The sequence below is a fragment of the Anabrus simplex genome, chromosome 7, assembly GCF_040414725.1.
Source record: "Anabrus simplex isolate iqAnaSimp1 chromosome 7, ASM4041472v1, whole genome shotgun sequence".
Taxonomy (NCBI): Eukaryota; Metazoa; Arthropoda; class Insecta; order Orthoptera; family Tettigoniidae; genus Anabrus; species Anabrus simplex.
Window position 1 is genome coordinate 32,145,747 of NC_090271.1, and position 16,003 is coordinate 32,161,749.

At 40.8% G+C, this 16,003-nt stretch overlaps 1 protein-coding gene across 2 annotated transcripts in view; it reads right to left on the minus strand.

The window, feature by feature from the left end:
- Nucleotides 1–16,003, minus strand: part of LOC136876877 (uncharacterized) — a 186,576-nt gene that overhangs the window by 29,382 nt on the left and 141,191 nt on the right. For both annotated transcript variants that reach the window (XM_067150634.2, XM_067150633.2), the window contains exons 23-25: nucleotides 10,979–11,125; nucleotides 9,696–9,779; nucleotides 3,478–3,612 (exon numbers count right to left, since the gene is read on the minus strand). In XM_067150634.2, the coding sequence (XP_067006735.2) occupies nucleotides 3,478–3,612; nucleotides 9,696–9,779; nucleotides 10,979–11,125 (366 nt within the window). The remainder of the gene's footprint in view (nucleotides 1–3,477; nucleotides 3,613–9,695; nucleotides 9,780–10,978; nucleotides 11,126–16,003) is intronic.

The following is a 16,003-nucleotide window of genomic DNA, read 5'->3' on the forward strand; positions in this document are numbered from 1 at the left end:
GACCCCACTCCCGCCCCCCAACCTCGCGGCCGCTCTTCTTTACTGCACCGCAGTTCACACCTCGCACATACCACGTATCTTCCCGATTAGAAACGTCAAAGCAAATCAAGAGGTGCACAGTGATTAATCGTCCGATGAGACAAAGTTCTTGCAATGACAGGTAAAATCTGACGTTCTTATAGTCACTTTTATGAATGGTAACTGTATATTTACTTTAACCTTGTATGGTAATAATTGATTTTTTACACCTAGATACAACAAAACGCCCACTACAAAAGTCATTCAATCCGTGGAATGTAGTAGTGTGCATCCAGAATTGTTTTGCAGAGTGTGACAAAAAAGACACCCTATTTTCTGAAAAGGAAAGGAATTTTGGGTTGGAATTATATCGTAATGTACCATTACGTTACATTTTGACGTCAGTTGACATGAAGATAGATCGGAAGAAAAATGGCGCAGATCAGCTTCAAGCGTTAAGAATGCACGGAATAACTTTTTGTGACAAGTTGACCGCAATTAGGAGGCAGTGCCTGGCGAGATGGAAAGGAAACTCTATGAGAAATGAACCATTATACGTAAAAAAAATAATAAATTGAAAAACGGTCTATTATTATCTACTTTGGCAAGAAGATTTTTCGTCGTAAACGAACTGTGAATTGCAATTACCTGACCAGAAGATTAGCTGACATAATCAATATAACCATAATAGGAGCCATACGAAGGAAGAATCCAGAAACAAACTACTGGAAAATACGTAAAAACGGCAGGGAAACACGCATAATACATTTCAAATACTGTACGGAAGAAGAGGTGTTGGAATACGGCATTCGTAAATAAGGCCTACACTGACTTAATAAACGGCCAAATTTTCATCAAATTATACGTATAGCCCATTTATAAGATTTAAAGAACATTATTCAGACAACATAGAAAACCAAGGAAGAACCAGTTTATGAAAATAAAATTGAATCTGAGCAGTATCTTTAGAGGAAAAGAAATATAAATACAGTTAGACAAAGTCCTTGGAAGAGCTCTATATACTGAAAATTAAGATGTATTCTGTCAATTTAATAATATCTTTTCGTTGCATGGAAATTGGACATGAAATGGAGCTAGCCTAAAGCGAAAGTACAGTGTATAATAATAATAAAAAAACCTAGGCTACCCAATGACCAGATTGAATAACGAGGCCGATATCGTCCATATTTACGATGAGTTGGAATAAATAGTAGCAGCTTGCGATGTTATGAAAAGAGATTAAGGTAAAAGAAATGTTTTACTGCGACGTGGTAGACATTATAAAGAAGCTGAATAGAGATATTGATTGTATGCGGAGGAATCGCAGTAATTAAAAGCAGAAATGATAATGTGTTGTTGGAGATTTGAGATGTTGAATAGGTATTGTGTAAGTAAATGATTGAAGGAAATAGGTGCGAATTTATGCTTAGCTACAGTTATGTTGCGATTGAAAATGAGGCAAGCAGTGGAATTAAGGCCTAGATACGTGAATATTAAGTGTAGCAGTGAGGTTAAATGGTCAATTGGTCGAACTTAAATGAAATATGGAGATAGGTTGATCGTAATTTACATGTATTTGAAGTGCATATGGAAAAGAGATATAGTCGCCTAGTAATATATTTGTCTCACATAGTGAATATACAGCATTGGAGCACGCGTTAACCTGAAAATGGTAAAATTAGTAGGCAGTAGAAGGAGTAATTTTAATTGAAAATACACATAATAACTAATTGATCGGTACCATTCTGACAAGTTATGACGGTTGAAGAACATGGAGATGGCACTCGTAAATGAAGATATCTAATTTTATTTTGGCACACATTTTTAATATATAAGGATGTTGGAATTAATATTTATGGTTAGGATTAATTTCTTTTAGATACTTAAAATGGCATTTTGAAGCCATAATTGGAAAGAGTTACTTATCTCATGCCATAAACAAGTCAATACGCAATTCCCAAACCAATCCCAAAGAATATTGCAAATAGACCTAAAGGAAAGAAAGACCACTCCCTCCTTTAATAAAGAGTAAATCCTAATTGTCCCCATGATGAAATAAAATGATGAAATGTGGTCACACAGCAAAAATAATAATTGCCCAAATGAATTAAAGATACCTGCCCAATTTTAATTATGTTAATTCGTTAATTTGAGTTGTCAAGAAAGATAATATGTGATATTCGAGTTTATTTTCCTCTATTACCAAAGATGGTCATTATTTTGTTAGTTATAATATTGGCATGTTAATAAATTAGTTTTAAGATTATCCTAGCGTTTATTTTCAAAGGTAGAGATAGGAAGATTAGTTGTAAGGATATATTTAGGCTGATATTTCGGAGTCATGATATTTAAAGGCTTATATTAATTCTACGGTAGGATTTCGGAGTAAATGAGTAACACATTGAACTATACACCCTCTTCAACGGAACTTGCGAAAGTAAATAGTATTGTTGAATATGTATAGATGTTTTTACCCTGAGATATTGACTTAATATTGACATGCAACCACCGCGCTTGATTGGTATATCCATCCCCGATTTCGGATAGTTAATTAGCAACATGTAAGTGGAGATATTGCGTGGGCAACATCATATTAAATTAGTACCACAACATGAGGTGAATTGAAAGGAAATACAGCGCGATGGTGATACCTATATTTTTATCAGTCCAACGTGGACTTGGTAAGAATTAGGACTACAAGGCCACCAAAGGTAGCATTAAATTTGTTGCCCATATGTAGGGCATGTCGCATTAAATTTGTTGCCCATACATGGGGCAAAGTGAAGAGAAAAATACTGTTGTCGCAGGTTGCAGTAAGTAGATCAATATATTTATTTACTTTTAAGAGAAAAACAAACGTTCACAGGAATTGCGTTCTTGTCTCCGTTTTACAGGTCTAATTGCCGACAGGATTTTGGATACCGATGTGACAGTCGAACTGGATGGCACATTGGATATGCCAGATGATGACTTTGTTTTCGAGGAAGACAATATTGAATCACCGATATTTGAATCCGTCTCCAAAAATGTTGCTCCTAACCCTGCATCCACAACAACGGCTGAAAGATGCCTAATTCCAATAACTTATAAGACTAACAGGGTTGCCAAGCCACAAACTAAGTTACATTTGCCCACCCAGCACCCGCACGAGTTAAATAATACCTTTCTTATTGTTTGCAGTTATTTCATTTTCTTCATGCAATGTACATATATCGATTAAATTCAGGTTTTAAAGTTAGAATAGTTTAAACTGTTTTATATAGGCTAATAAAAATTGCAATAATTAGTGGAAAGTAAAAGTAATGTACCTGCAATGAATTTAAGACGTAATTCACGCAGGCCATAATTACTCGATTAGCCGGCCGCCACCCCTCAAATCTGGCGCGCTGGGCAAATGCCCAGTCCGCCTATTTGTAAATCGGGACCTGGTAAAATCCATGGCACAAACAAGGCTCTTACCTGTACACATGGTCTTGAGGGATGGTGAAATAAATATCAATGACACCGCACAGCAGTTTGAGTACTCGATTCATGTGTCTGGTAACTTTAACCACCACGCCGTCTATTATCAGCTTCTCGGAGTTTGGACGACACCTGGAACATACAAGTAGTAATGGTATAAAACTTTGAGCATAGAAATAGATAGAAAGGGCGCTCCGTATGTTTCTACCGGCCAAGCGTGGCACCAACATCAAGCTCTGAGCGATCAGCTGATGTAGGGCAAAACAAGGCGGTCTTCCATAAGTAGAGCTTTGCGGAGTGTTTTTAAATCCGGATTTAAGCGTGCTGCTTAAGATTAATTGACTTAAACTAATGAAGACGGTGATAAATGTAATTCCCTAGGAATATTCCGTTCCTTTTTGTATGAAAAGTGTTAAGTATCATTTTATATGTGTGGTATTCTGATGTGTTTATGAATCATTTAAGCGACACGGTGACGTGAATAGGTCTCACGTTATTAACCTATTTTAGTTAATTATCTCCTAATTTCGCAAGTTTAATTTTTCTCCGTGATATTCGCCTGAAATAGTTATTTTTAAAATATTTTCACAGTGCTGCAAATAATAAACTCAACAAAACACACCAATAACCTGCATTTCTAATAATTCCGATAACATGCTGGTTAAGCCTTATAAATCAAGAAACGTGGCCGATAATAACGCAATCGTCCCCACTGCACCTGTAATAATTATCGCCAAAGAAACTTTGAAATTACCAATACTTAATGCAGGTGATAACCTCAAGGTTCTGTCGTTAAAAAAACAGCTATCACCATCATCACACTTATTCACAGACCTTTACATTTAGTTTACAGATGTACATTTAGGAATGATGATAATTATTGTTTCACAGTGCCTAACATCTAGGTTATCAGCCACTATCATGTATGAACGCACATAGAACAACCTAACATCTAGGTTATCACCCACTATCAGACATGAATAAGCACGCACGCACACACACACACACACACACACACATTGTCATTTCCCCTTCCCAAACATTTATATCTTACATTAAATAAATTATGTTGTTACTTCATTTGAGTGGCTTGGGACATATTGGCAATCATCCCCTTATACTTCTTGTTGAATTTGTCTGATAACCTAGTGTGTGTAACTAGTTTTTAAGTTCTAGGATTCAGGTATGTGGGGGAGGGGGCTTTAAACGGCGTACTATCCAGGCATTTTCCTGGAAGGAGTATTAGAAAACCCGGGGAAAATCATCACTACTCTAAGGATGGTCAGTCAGCACCGGGATTCGAACTTTCTATCTCCGGACATCCGGCTCAGCCGCGTAGTCATGGTGCGCGACTTACGTCTGTGCTGTGAGGTCCAGAAATAAATTTAGGCTACCAGGAAAAACGAGTATGTCAAAAAAGTTCAAAGTAACATAAGTCCACGATGTAGTTATAAGTCAGAACTAAACTATATGTACCTAGACCTAATATTTAATTTGGTCCCAACGGTACAAGTAACATGTTAATATCTATCTATGGGAGAAGAGTACAAGTAATTTTCTGACTTGTATTCGTTTTCCCTCGCAGCCTAGATACTTTATGAAATCAAGACTGTCTCTTCAGTTTAATCCTTACCTGTGAAAATATATCTTACTCCCCTTTTCAAATCTTTGACTGCAATAAATTATAAGCAGAGCAATATATGAGAATTTTTGCTATATTCTTTCAGACTGGTGTACTTCACTTACGACATAAACGAAAATACGTGTTTTTTATGTTTGAAATACATTAAAATTGCGTAGAAAAAACCTGGTTTGTTGACAATGAATTCTTGAAATCTCCCCGCTTACGCCGATGGCCCGCGAAATTTACGATAGGTGCCCAGCATCAGCTGATTTGTATCTTGGCGACGTGTTCTGCTGGCAGCGGCCTCTCTTTCTATTTGTATGCTCGAAGATATAAAATACCAGCTATTACTTTGAAATCACAGTAGTTAAAAACTGAGAATAAACAGGATATAATGTTCAAAATGAAATAATATGTAATAAAATTTAATGTAAGTTTAATGCAGGAAAATATGAATGTGCGTCCAATACTTTTCCCGTTTCTCTACGGCACCGGGTTTAAAGTGAGATGAAACTTCGTAGCCGAATTTTATAATCTGATGCCCTTCCTGACGTTAACCTCACCAGAGGAGTTAATTAGATGAATTGCATGAAGAGATATATATAATATTAAGAAGGGAGAGAGTGAAACCCGCTGCCGTCTCATAGTCTATCCCTGTCGAACAGCACCAAGGGATCATCTCAAGGCTTAACGTCCCCATCTTACTCCATATGAACACTGCGGAGAAGTTTGGAATTCAATCCAGGCTTTTGACGCGCGATCTAGTGAACAGAAACTGTGTAATATACCACCACCTGCCGGCCAACATTCTGGTGGCGAACAACGGGACTCGAACGGGCTAGCCATGGAGTCGAACCATATAACCTTGGCGCCTAAACGATCATGTCCACCAGGTAGGCTCGAAAAGCATTAGTCTTATGGCTGGAGGTCATCGAAAAATCTGTGTAACATCAGTCGTTAACGTAGGCCTTGTTCACCAAAGATTCTGCGGCTGTGGATTTGTAAACATAGAGAGTGTACGTCAGTGACGTCGCATTAGTCATTGGTCGCCAAAGGTGAAAGACATATTCACGATCATTAGCGTTTTGCAAAGGGAAACGTTTCTATTTTTAACTATTTTTAACTAAGACATTAATAGTAAAACTTTGCTGCTTAATTCACTACAAGTTGCCAAGATGCAGCTTAAGAAATCCATAATAAATCAATATTCGTTAATTCCCACAAGAAGCGAAGGTCTTCTTTTAGACTAAAAAGTACGTTTGCTGATAATTGATAAATCGTTGCCTCGCACCGAACAAAAGGCTGCGAACGATGAAATATCTGTTTACCTAATATGCGAAATATTTCCTGCAAAAAACGAAAACAGTCTTCGTAGATGTTCTTTTTTTTCTTTGTTTCCTTATGAACATTTTCAGCTTGATCGATTTGCGTTTGTTCCATATCACATTGTCTGGCCAAGGACATAAACAATATAAGAATGCATTTCCGCTGCTACAATGTCTACAAAGCGGTTCGCTCCCTTACCATCTAGGCATGGACTTATAACTTTTAATAGGTTATCCTTCAAAACCTGAGGAAGTACTGTATATGTTTCATTTTATGAGGTCTCCAGTTGATCAGCAATGAATTGAAGGAACTGGCAAAGAGTACATGGCAGTGATCATAACAGGTTTATGTTTTAAGAAGCAAAACAACATTGTATCCATTGCAGGTTGTCGTGGCAAAATTTAAGTTCAGGTTATCACTAGATACCACCAGTCTTCTTCACCATCATCATCATCATCATCATCATCATCATCATCATCATCATCATCATCATCATCATCATCATATTATTATTATTATTATTATATTCTTCTTCTTCTTCTTCTTCTTCTTCTTCTTCTTCTTCTTCTTCTTCTTCTTCTTCTTCTTCTTCTTCATAGTACCGTATCAGGTCCCCCTGACGTTGGCGATCACTGTGGCGAATGCCGAACGATCTCTTGCTAGGTGGAAAAGTCTTTCAACACTGTGAATTCCAGTCCATTCTTTGATGTTTCCAAGCCATGATGTTCGCCTCCTCCCGACACCTCTTCGACCCGGTATTTTGCCTTGTACAATCCGCTGTAAGATGAGGTAACGGTCATTTCTAAGGATGTGGCCAAGGTAAGAGATCTTCCGGAGTTTTATTGTTTGAACGAGTTCCCGACTTGCTCTTGCCCTTCTGAGTACTTCTTGGTTCGTTAGTCGTGCAACCCACGAAATCCTGAGCATCCTACGGTGGATCCACATTTCAAAGGCTTCCAAGCGTTTCACTGATATGTTCTTGAGAGTCCATGTTTCCACACCATATAGCAAGGCTGACCATATATAGCATTTGACCATCCTCTGTCTAAGTTTTAAATTTAAGTAGTCATTGCAAAAGAAAGATTTCATTTTTGTAAATATTTTTCGTGCTATTGCTATCCTCTGTTTCACTTCTTTCTCGGGATCAAGTTGTTCAGTGACAATGGCACCCAGATATTTAAAAGTGGTTACTCTCTCAATCTGTCGGTTGTTTAGTTGTAAGATTGCCTCAGCATTGGCACGTCTGCTGAAGATCATGAACTTGGTCTTGTTTACATTTATTTTTAGTCCCATGTCCTCACTTACTGCACTGATATTATTGAGCAGGAGTTGGAGACCTTCAAAATTGTCACACAGGATGACTGTATCATCCGCATAACTTATGTTGTTAATTATGCCGCCATTTACTTTTATTCCATATTGTTGATTTTCTAAAGCTGTTTTGAAAATGTTATCCGAATTATTATTATTATTATTATTATTATTATTATTATTATCCCACGCCCTGGCAGTGACTCGCGTGCGAAATGTGTCGCACATGTCTCCCTTTGGGTGGCGGCGGTAGAATAGTAGACATGGTGTCCCCTGGCTGTCGTTAGAGGCTACTAAAAGGGACCCCACGGGGGTCTCGACTTGAGAACGTGGGTTAGCGATCACGGGGCCATTCGCTAACTCGTCACATTGCTTCCACTTACTTGTGCCAGGCTCCTCACTTTCATCTATCCTATCCGAGCTCCCTGGGTAAACTCGTGTTTTTTGTCGACCACGTAGGCATTAGATTTGCAAGCAAAAGGGAGTTTCACACTTTCATACCGCCTGGGGGCCCTTTTAGCCGCCTCCTACGACAGCCAGGAGATACCTAACGTGTTATTCTTCTCCCCACATCCCCAGGGGTTGAGTGGCGGTGGTGATTATTTTTTTTAAGCGGAAGTACAATTATACAACATTATTCAGAGAAAAAATGGAAGGAATCCGACACTTCGAAAGATGAAGGTATCGGCCAAACAGCGGCAAGGGCCACGAAGGGCATGAAAATAAGACTCCGTAGGCCACGATACCTAATACTGTCGGGGTCAGAAAAGAACAGAGTTGGTGGTGGTGATTGTTGTTTTAAGAGGAAGTACAACTAGGCAACCATCCTCTATATAACACTAATCAGAGAGAAAGAATGGAAGGGAGCCGACACTTAGCAAAATGAAGGTATCGGCCAAAGGAAGACAAGGGCCACGAAGGGCATGAACATGAAAGATTCCCTAGCCCTCGCAAACCTAATAGCGTTGGGGTCAGGAAAGAACAAGAGTTGACCAAGGGAGGTCGGATAGGATAGATGAAAGTGAGGAGCCTAGTACAAGTAAGTGGAAGGAATCCCAAGACTCAGCTAAGGGCCCCGTGGTCACCAAACCACGCTCCAAAGTTCAGGGCTCCTGGGGCCCCTTTTAGTCACCTCTTACGAAAGGCAGGGGATACCGTGGGTGTTATTCTACCACCCCCGCCCACAGGGAGAACAGAGTTGACCAAGGGAGATCGAATAGGATAGATGAAAGTGAGGAGCCTGGCGCAATTAAGTGGAAGCAATCTCAGAACTCAGCTCAGGGCCCCGTGGTGGCCAGCCCACGCTCCAAAGTTCAGAGACCGTCGGGCCTCTTTTAGTCGCCTCTTACGACAGGCAGGGGATACGGTGTGTAATACTCTGTAGGTAAGGATGAAGTGGTGATGGTGGTGGTGGTGATTATTGTTTTAAGACGAAGTTCAACTCTGCAATCATCCTCTATTGGTTGGCGACCATGGGACCTTTATCTTCCAATCACTTGTTCCAGTCTCATTTCCATCCGTCCTATCTGACCTCCCTTGGTCAACTCTTCTTTTCCGACCCCGACGGTATTGGAGCATTTGAGGTTTCGGGATTCTTTCATTTCCACGCCCTTTGTGATGCTTATCTTTCTTTGACCGATACCTTCATTATTCAAAGTGTCGGACCCCTTCCATTTTTCCCTCTGATTTGTGTTACATAGTGGATGGTTGCCCAGTTATACTTCGTCTTAAAACAATAATCACCACCACCACCACCACCACCACCACCACCACCACCACCACCACCACCACACCCATCCCCTCCTGAAACAGATCTTCGACAACGTGTACATTAGTGTTACTACGTCTACAATGTCATAGTAACACTAATACGTTTGAATCATACATCATTCTACAAAAAGAGAAGACCATTTGTGACGCTTACTCTCTGTGAATCATAATTCAGTTTGCTTACTTAACAGCGTAGTCGTGGGTGTTCGATGAGGAATGTGCCGACTTGTTGACTCCAGTGCTGGATTTCGGCACAGGCACACCTTTCCTGAAAACAAGAAACATTTCAATAAATTGCACGTAATTTACACAATGATCATAGGTTGTAGATTAATGTCTGCTTCTCCTCAGTTGAAAATGAGAGGATGCTCTTTTAAAAACGACTGTTTATCTGAAGAAAGTAAGTTCAAAAATTCGTGTGTCTTGAAGTATATTATTTTAGGCTGCATACCATAAAATCCGTGGTAGGTGTCTCTCTGCTAGTGCGAGCTAATCGAATAGATTTTGATGAGGGTTTTCACCACCCACCTGAGAAAGGTGAATATGGATTAAACTTGGGTAATTTGTGACCAAAGCGAGCTGAAGAGTAGCGATTTTATCGAAAGCAGTCAAAGAAGAATTGACCATTCCCGTGCTTTTTAGAGTTACACTGCTTAATCGTTAATGAAGCATTTCCTGTGCGGAAGAACTGGTGAGCTTACAAAGGCCAAAAAATAAATCCGTGATGGTATATAGACTAACTATCTGTAAAAGACAGCCCTCAATAAGCGATCTGTGCCGAAGTCCGCAATAAACCTTCCCCTGTAGGTGGGGGAGGTAGGTTACACCCACGGTATCCCTTGCCTGTCATAAGAGGCGACTAAAAAGGACCCCAGAGGCTCTTAACTCGGGAGCGTAGGTTAGCAACCACAGGACCCTTGGCTGAGTTCTGACTTTGCTTCTACTTTGTTGTGTGAGGCTTCCCCTCAGTTGAAAATGAGCGGATGTGACAGTAATTTTCATCTACCATGTCCGACCGCGTTTAGTCAACTCTTGTTCTCTTCTGACCAGGACGGTATTAGGTTGCGAGACCAAGGGAGTCGTTATCTTCATTTTTTGAAGTGTCGAATCCCTTCCATTTTCCCCTCTGATTAGTCTTAATAGAGGATGGTTGCCCAGTTGTACTTCCTCTTAAAACAATAATCACCACCACCACCACCACCACCACCACCACCACCACTACTCTTCCATTTTCCCTCTGATTAGTGTTAATACAGGATAGTTGCCCAGATGAACTTCGTCTTAAAACAATAAACACAACCACCACAAACATACAATGTCAACTTCCCTTGCTGAATGTTAAAATCATATATATTTTGCCTACTAACTTTTCTAGTTTTGCACTACTGTATTATGTTAATTGCAATCTTCTTACTGAACAATTAAAACATAGTCCGCTCTTTGGCGAGTGTTGGCTTTAGTACTTACTGTGTTTTCCTGATTGCAGGGTCGCTGGCCTCCTTTGATGAGCGATTATCACACTCCAGTTTCTTGTACAGTGTCCACACCAAGCTCTGAGGCATCACTTTCTTGCCGTTGAGCTCAAACTGCGGTGGACTGGATTGACAGTTGGGCCTGTAGAGCAAAGTGGCACATATTATCTTAAGGGCGGGGCTTAAAATATTTCATTTCTCATAGTGGGCCACCTAGAGCACCGGTTCTCAACCTTCGAGAGATCACGGCCCGGTCCCAACAAATTTAATAGTAAATGCGTTTCTAATTTCTTTAATGGTCATTCATTTCACTAAGATAATTATTGAATATGATATAATCTGTTGACAAAAAATTAATTAATTATTATCAATCGCTTAATGAATATTTTTAGCATATTGTAGTTTCTTCAGTTCAGCATTATTTACTCATTTATTATGATTTTAATTGACATATTATCGCATTCGGACCACCAAAATGTTATACAATTTATATTGTTGACCATTATATTATTAAATTCATTTTAATGATGTTAGTTTTACAAGGGAATATTACTGAAGGGAGAGCAGCAGAAGGATGTCAATTTACTGGTAAAACACTTTTTACATATTAAAAAATCCAAACCTTGGCGCAACAGCCCTGAAGGGCCACGGCCTACCAAGCGATGAATCCTTTCGGCTGTTATTCTTGGCTTTCTAGACCGATGCCGCTATCTCACCGTCAGATAGCTCCTCAATTGTAATCACGTAGGCTGAGTGGACCTCAAACCAGCCCTCAGATCCAGGTACGAATTCCTAACCTGGCCGTAAATCGAACCCGGGGCCTCCTGATAAGAGGCACTGCGGGACCGACACCTTGTTACATATACATACGCTAAATGTTTTGGTAAAACTTGCGTACTGTGCCGAACCAAGCCTGCCTTGGTGATGTACTTCCTTTATTTTTACTTCTCCTTGACTGTCGTTGTCGCTATTAGCGATAACATTACCAAAATGTGACTTGAAACTCATAGTTTCTCCTTGCAGATGGCCATCTGTGTTGTGATTGAGTCTGTCTCTCGCTCCCCGAGTGTTAAGTTGGTCTGTTCGTGACACCAACAATGGAAGGATCAAAAATGATGAGCAAACTGTGATGTACTATGATTGTGCTTCTTGATCTATTAATTGCTCCTATCTTGGATTTACTTATTTCAACGCTCCGCTCTCTGCTGGGAGTCATTATTCTGATTGACGTAAATATTTTGAGATTCCGGATGTGCTGCTCCCAGGTATTTCATTTTATTATATTTCACGTGCCATAGTTACAAGAACGGTTCTATGTGATTGCACTTCCGTAGTATTTTATGATCTGTCTTTGTAGGCTCTTAGTTAATTTATTTTTTGTGTGTTTTAGTATTTTATTTTATTTGTGTGCACACGCGCCTATCCGTTTGTTTGGGTCTGTGTGTGTGTGGGTTATGAGACCATGCACTTCAGTTTCCTCGTCGTTTTGAATCATGGTTGAGCATTGGTATATTGTATGATTTGACGCTACGGGGTTTAATCCATGTTTTTCCACGTGAGGCAATTTGGATGCCCCGGGTAGTGGGTAGAGGAAAGTTATGACTGCTACGATTATATTTGGATCAGCCTTGCCTACTTTTGCGGCGGTCCAGCATTGTATCTGTGGTGTTCGAACCAAGCTCGTGAGTCCATGATATACGTCGCATACCTTGACACGCCGACCTAGTCTGGGTCGATTTTTATATTGTGTGTCTGTTCTTGTCTGTATGTATGTGTGCATGCCTGTGCTGTCTACCTGAGTGCGGTTTATAGTACCCTACTCTCCGTATCTCTAATTTTAATTTTTTTTTCTATTTTCGTTTTCTTGGCCTGTTTGGGCCTGTGTGATGTGCTGTTTCATATTTCATGGCCGTTATCTGCTCTATTGTTGGCGCTTGTGTTTTGTTTTTGTAACTGTGGCAACATCTTCTTGAATATTGCTTCTGCTCCTTTGGGAAACTGTGCTTTTGCATTGTTGTTGTGACGCACTAGCATCGAGTTGACGCCCGTTTGGAGCACGGGAATACTAACTTTTGATATGTGTGTGGATCGTATTTATATGATATCCCATGGTGGTTCCATTTTCTGGTTCCTTTGGTAACGTGTTCCACGTCACATTTTCATGCATTTTTGGAGCAAGTCTGTATTCGTATGTGGTCGTACTGAATTTAATTGGGCGACTGAGTGCACTCTCGCCGAGAAATACAAAAACCTACTGGGTTATTGACATGGTCCTATTCGATATGCTTTTGCCTGCAGTTATGTAAGTAACTTTGTAAAGCAGCCTCCCATTTTCTTGTTTTCATTTTAATATCGTGTGTTGATAATAAACCTCATTTTGATCCATTATTTCATTCATGTGGGTTATGGGTTATTGCCTTTCTGTCCATCTCTCCCCTTTTTATTTACGCGCGGGTCCAGCTCCGAACTGTTTTAGTTCGTTCCAGTCCATTCACGGCAATTTATGAAGAGAGGTAAGTGAGGTAGGTATTTATGATTATGTCGTGTATCTTGATGTGTTATTGTAGCGGGTGGGAGCGTGTGAGTACCCTACTGGCGAAAGTTAGATTAGGGATCCAAAATGGCGCAGCTCGAACGACATCACATAACACTCAGCAGGCTTGCCAACGTCCGGATTGTTAGTTATGGGAAGTGAGAAGACCTTTGGGCAGGATTGGTTAAGTCCAGCTTGTGACAAAACCATTTGTATGGATTGGCCACGTCCAGCTGGTAACAAGATCATTGGGCTGGGGACAAGGAAATTGGGTCTGGGGAGGTAAGCCCCCATAGTTAAAGCAGCAAAGCGGCCCACAAGCCTCTGGTATCCCGCGCAACAAGGCTACTGGTCTGGATTTGTTACCTCCGGTTAGTTACAAAACCATTGGTCTGGATTAGTTAGCTCCGGTTCGTGACAAAACCATTGGTCTGGATTGGTTAGCTCCGACTAGTGACAAAAGCATTGGTCTGGATTTGTTAGCTCCAGGTAGTGGCAAAAGCATTGGTCCGGATTGGTTAGCTCCGGCTAGTGACAAAACCATTGGTCTAGATTCGTTATCTCCGACTAGTGACAAAACCATTGGTCTGGATTGGTTAGCCCCGGTTAGTGACAAAACCATTGGTCTGGATTGGTTAGCTCCAGTTAGTGACAAAACCATTCGTCTGGATTGGTTAGCTCTGGCTAGTGACAAAAGCATTGGTCTGAATTTGTTAGCTCCGGCTAGTGACAAAAGCATTGGTCTGGATTGGTTAGCTCCGGCTAGTGACAAAAGCATTGGTCTGGATTTGTTAGCTCCGGCTAGTGACAAAAGCATTGGTCTGGATTGGTTATCTCCAGCTAGTGACAAAACCATTGGTCTGGATTGGTTAGCTCCGGCTAGTGACAAAAGCATTGGTCTGGATTGGTTATCTCCAGCTGCTAGTGACAAAACCATTGTTCTGAATTTGTTAGCTCCGGCTAGTGACAAAAGCATTGGTCTGGATTGGTTATCTCCAGCTAGTGACAAAAGCATTGGTCTGGATTTGTTAGCTCCGGCTAGTGACAAAACCATTGGTCTGGATTGGTTAGCTCCGATTTGTGACAAAACCATTGGTCTGGATTGGTTAGCTCCGATTAGTGACAAAACCATTGGTCTGGATTTGTTAGCTCCGCCTAGTGACAAAAGCATTGGCCTGGAGTTTTTAGCTCCGGCTAGTGACAAAAGCATTGGTCTGGATGGTTAGGTACCGGTAGTGACAAAACCATTGGTCTGGATTGGGTTAGCTCTGGCTAGTGACAAAAGCATTGGTCTGGATTTGTTAGCTCCGGCTAGTGACAAAAGCATTGGTCTGGATTTGTTAGCTCCGGCTAGTGACAAAAGCATTGGTCTGGATTTGTTACCTCTGGCTAGTGACAAAAGCATTGGTCTGGATGGTTAGGTCCCGCTAGTGACAAAACCATTGGTCTAGATTTATTTGCTCCGGCTAGTGACAAAAGCATTGGTCTGGATGGTTAGGTCCCGCTAGTGATAAAACCATTGGTCTGGATTGGTTAGCTCCGGTTAGTAACAAAAGCATTGGTCTGGATTTGTTAGCTCCGGCTAGTGACAAGAGCATTGGTCTGGATGGTTAGGTCCCGCTAGTGATAAAACCATTGGTCTGGATTGGTTAGCTCCGGTTAGTGACAAAAGCATTGGTCTGGATTTGTTAGCTCCGGCTAGTGACAAAAGCATTGGTCTGGATGGTTAGGTCAGCTAGTGATAAAACCATTGGTCTGGATTGGTTAGCTCCGGTTAGTGACAAAAGCATTGGTCTGGATTTGTTAGCTCCGGTTAGTGACAAAAGCATTGGTCTGGATTTGTTAGCTCCGGCTAGTGACAAAAGCATTGGTCTGGATGGTTAGGTCCCGCTAGTGACAAACCACCGGGTAGAGCACACGCCATGAAAATTTCCAAATTGACACCTCCCTTACTTTTACCCAATATTGCAGCCTTACACCTGGACACAACGCGAGCTTTATCAAAGACAATACGAAATTTGACCGGCCAATATACACATCTCAGATTTAATTTTCTATAGAAGTAAGAATACTTCTAGGGGGTGAAATCATAGGTCCCTAGCAAATATAAAGGAAGAGTCTGTTCTTTCTACTACTTAAGCTGCACATCATTTTTATGTGATTTTTCTCTTTCCCAAGTATGCCCGCAGGTACGGAATCATGTCGGCGATGTGATTTGTGAAGAAGGTGATATGGTCTGTGGCCTGTAGTAGGAACTGAGCCTTAGTGCAAGAGCATGGTAAACCACAGAAAACCATTCTCAGCACAACCGGCGGTGGAGAGCAGCTCCTCCGCCTCCGGAATGCTGACAGCTGAGAGCTCTAGGGCATCTTCCCGAGGTGGTACACAGCAAAGTAACAGGAAGGGGAGAAGGGGCTTGTTGTGACAGACTGTATTAAGAGGTATACAACCACTTGGCTTTGGTTACCTCTCAAAACTCACGAAAAA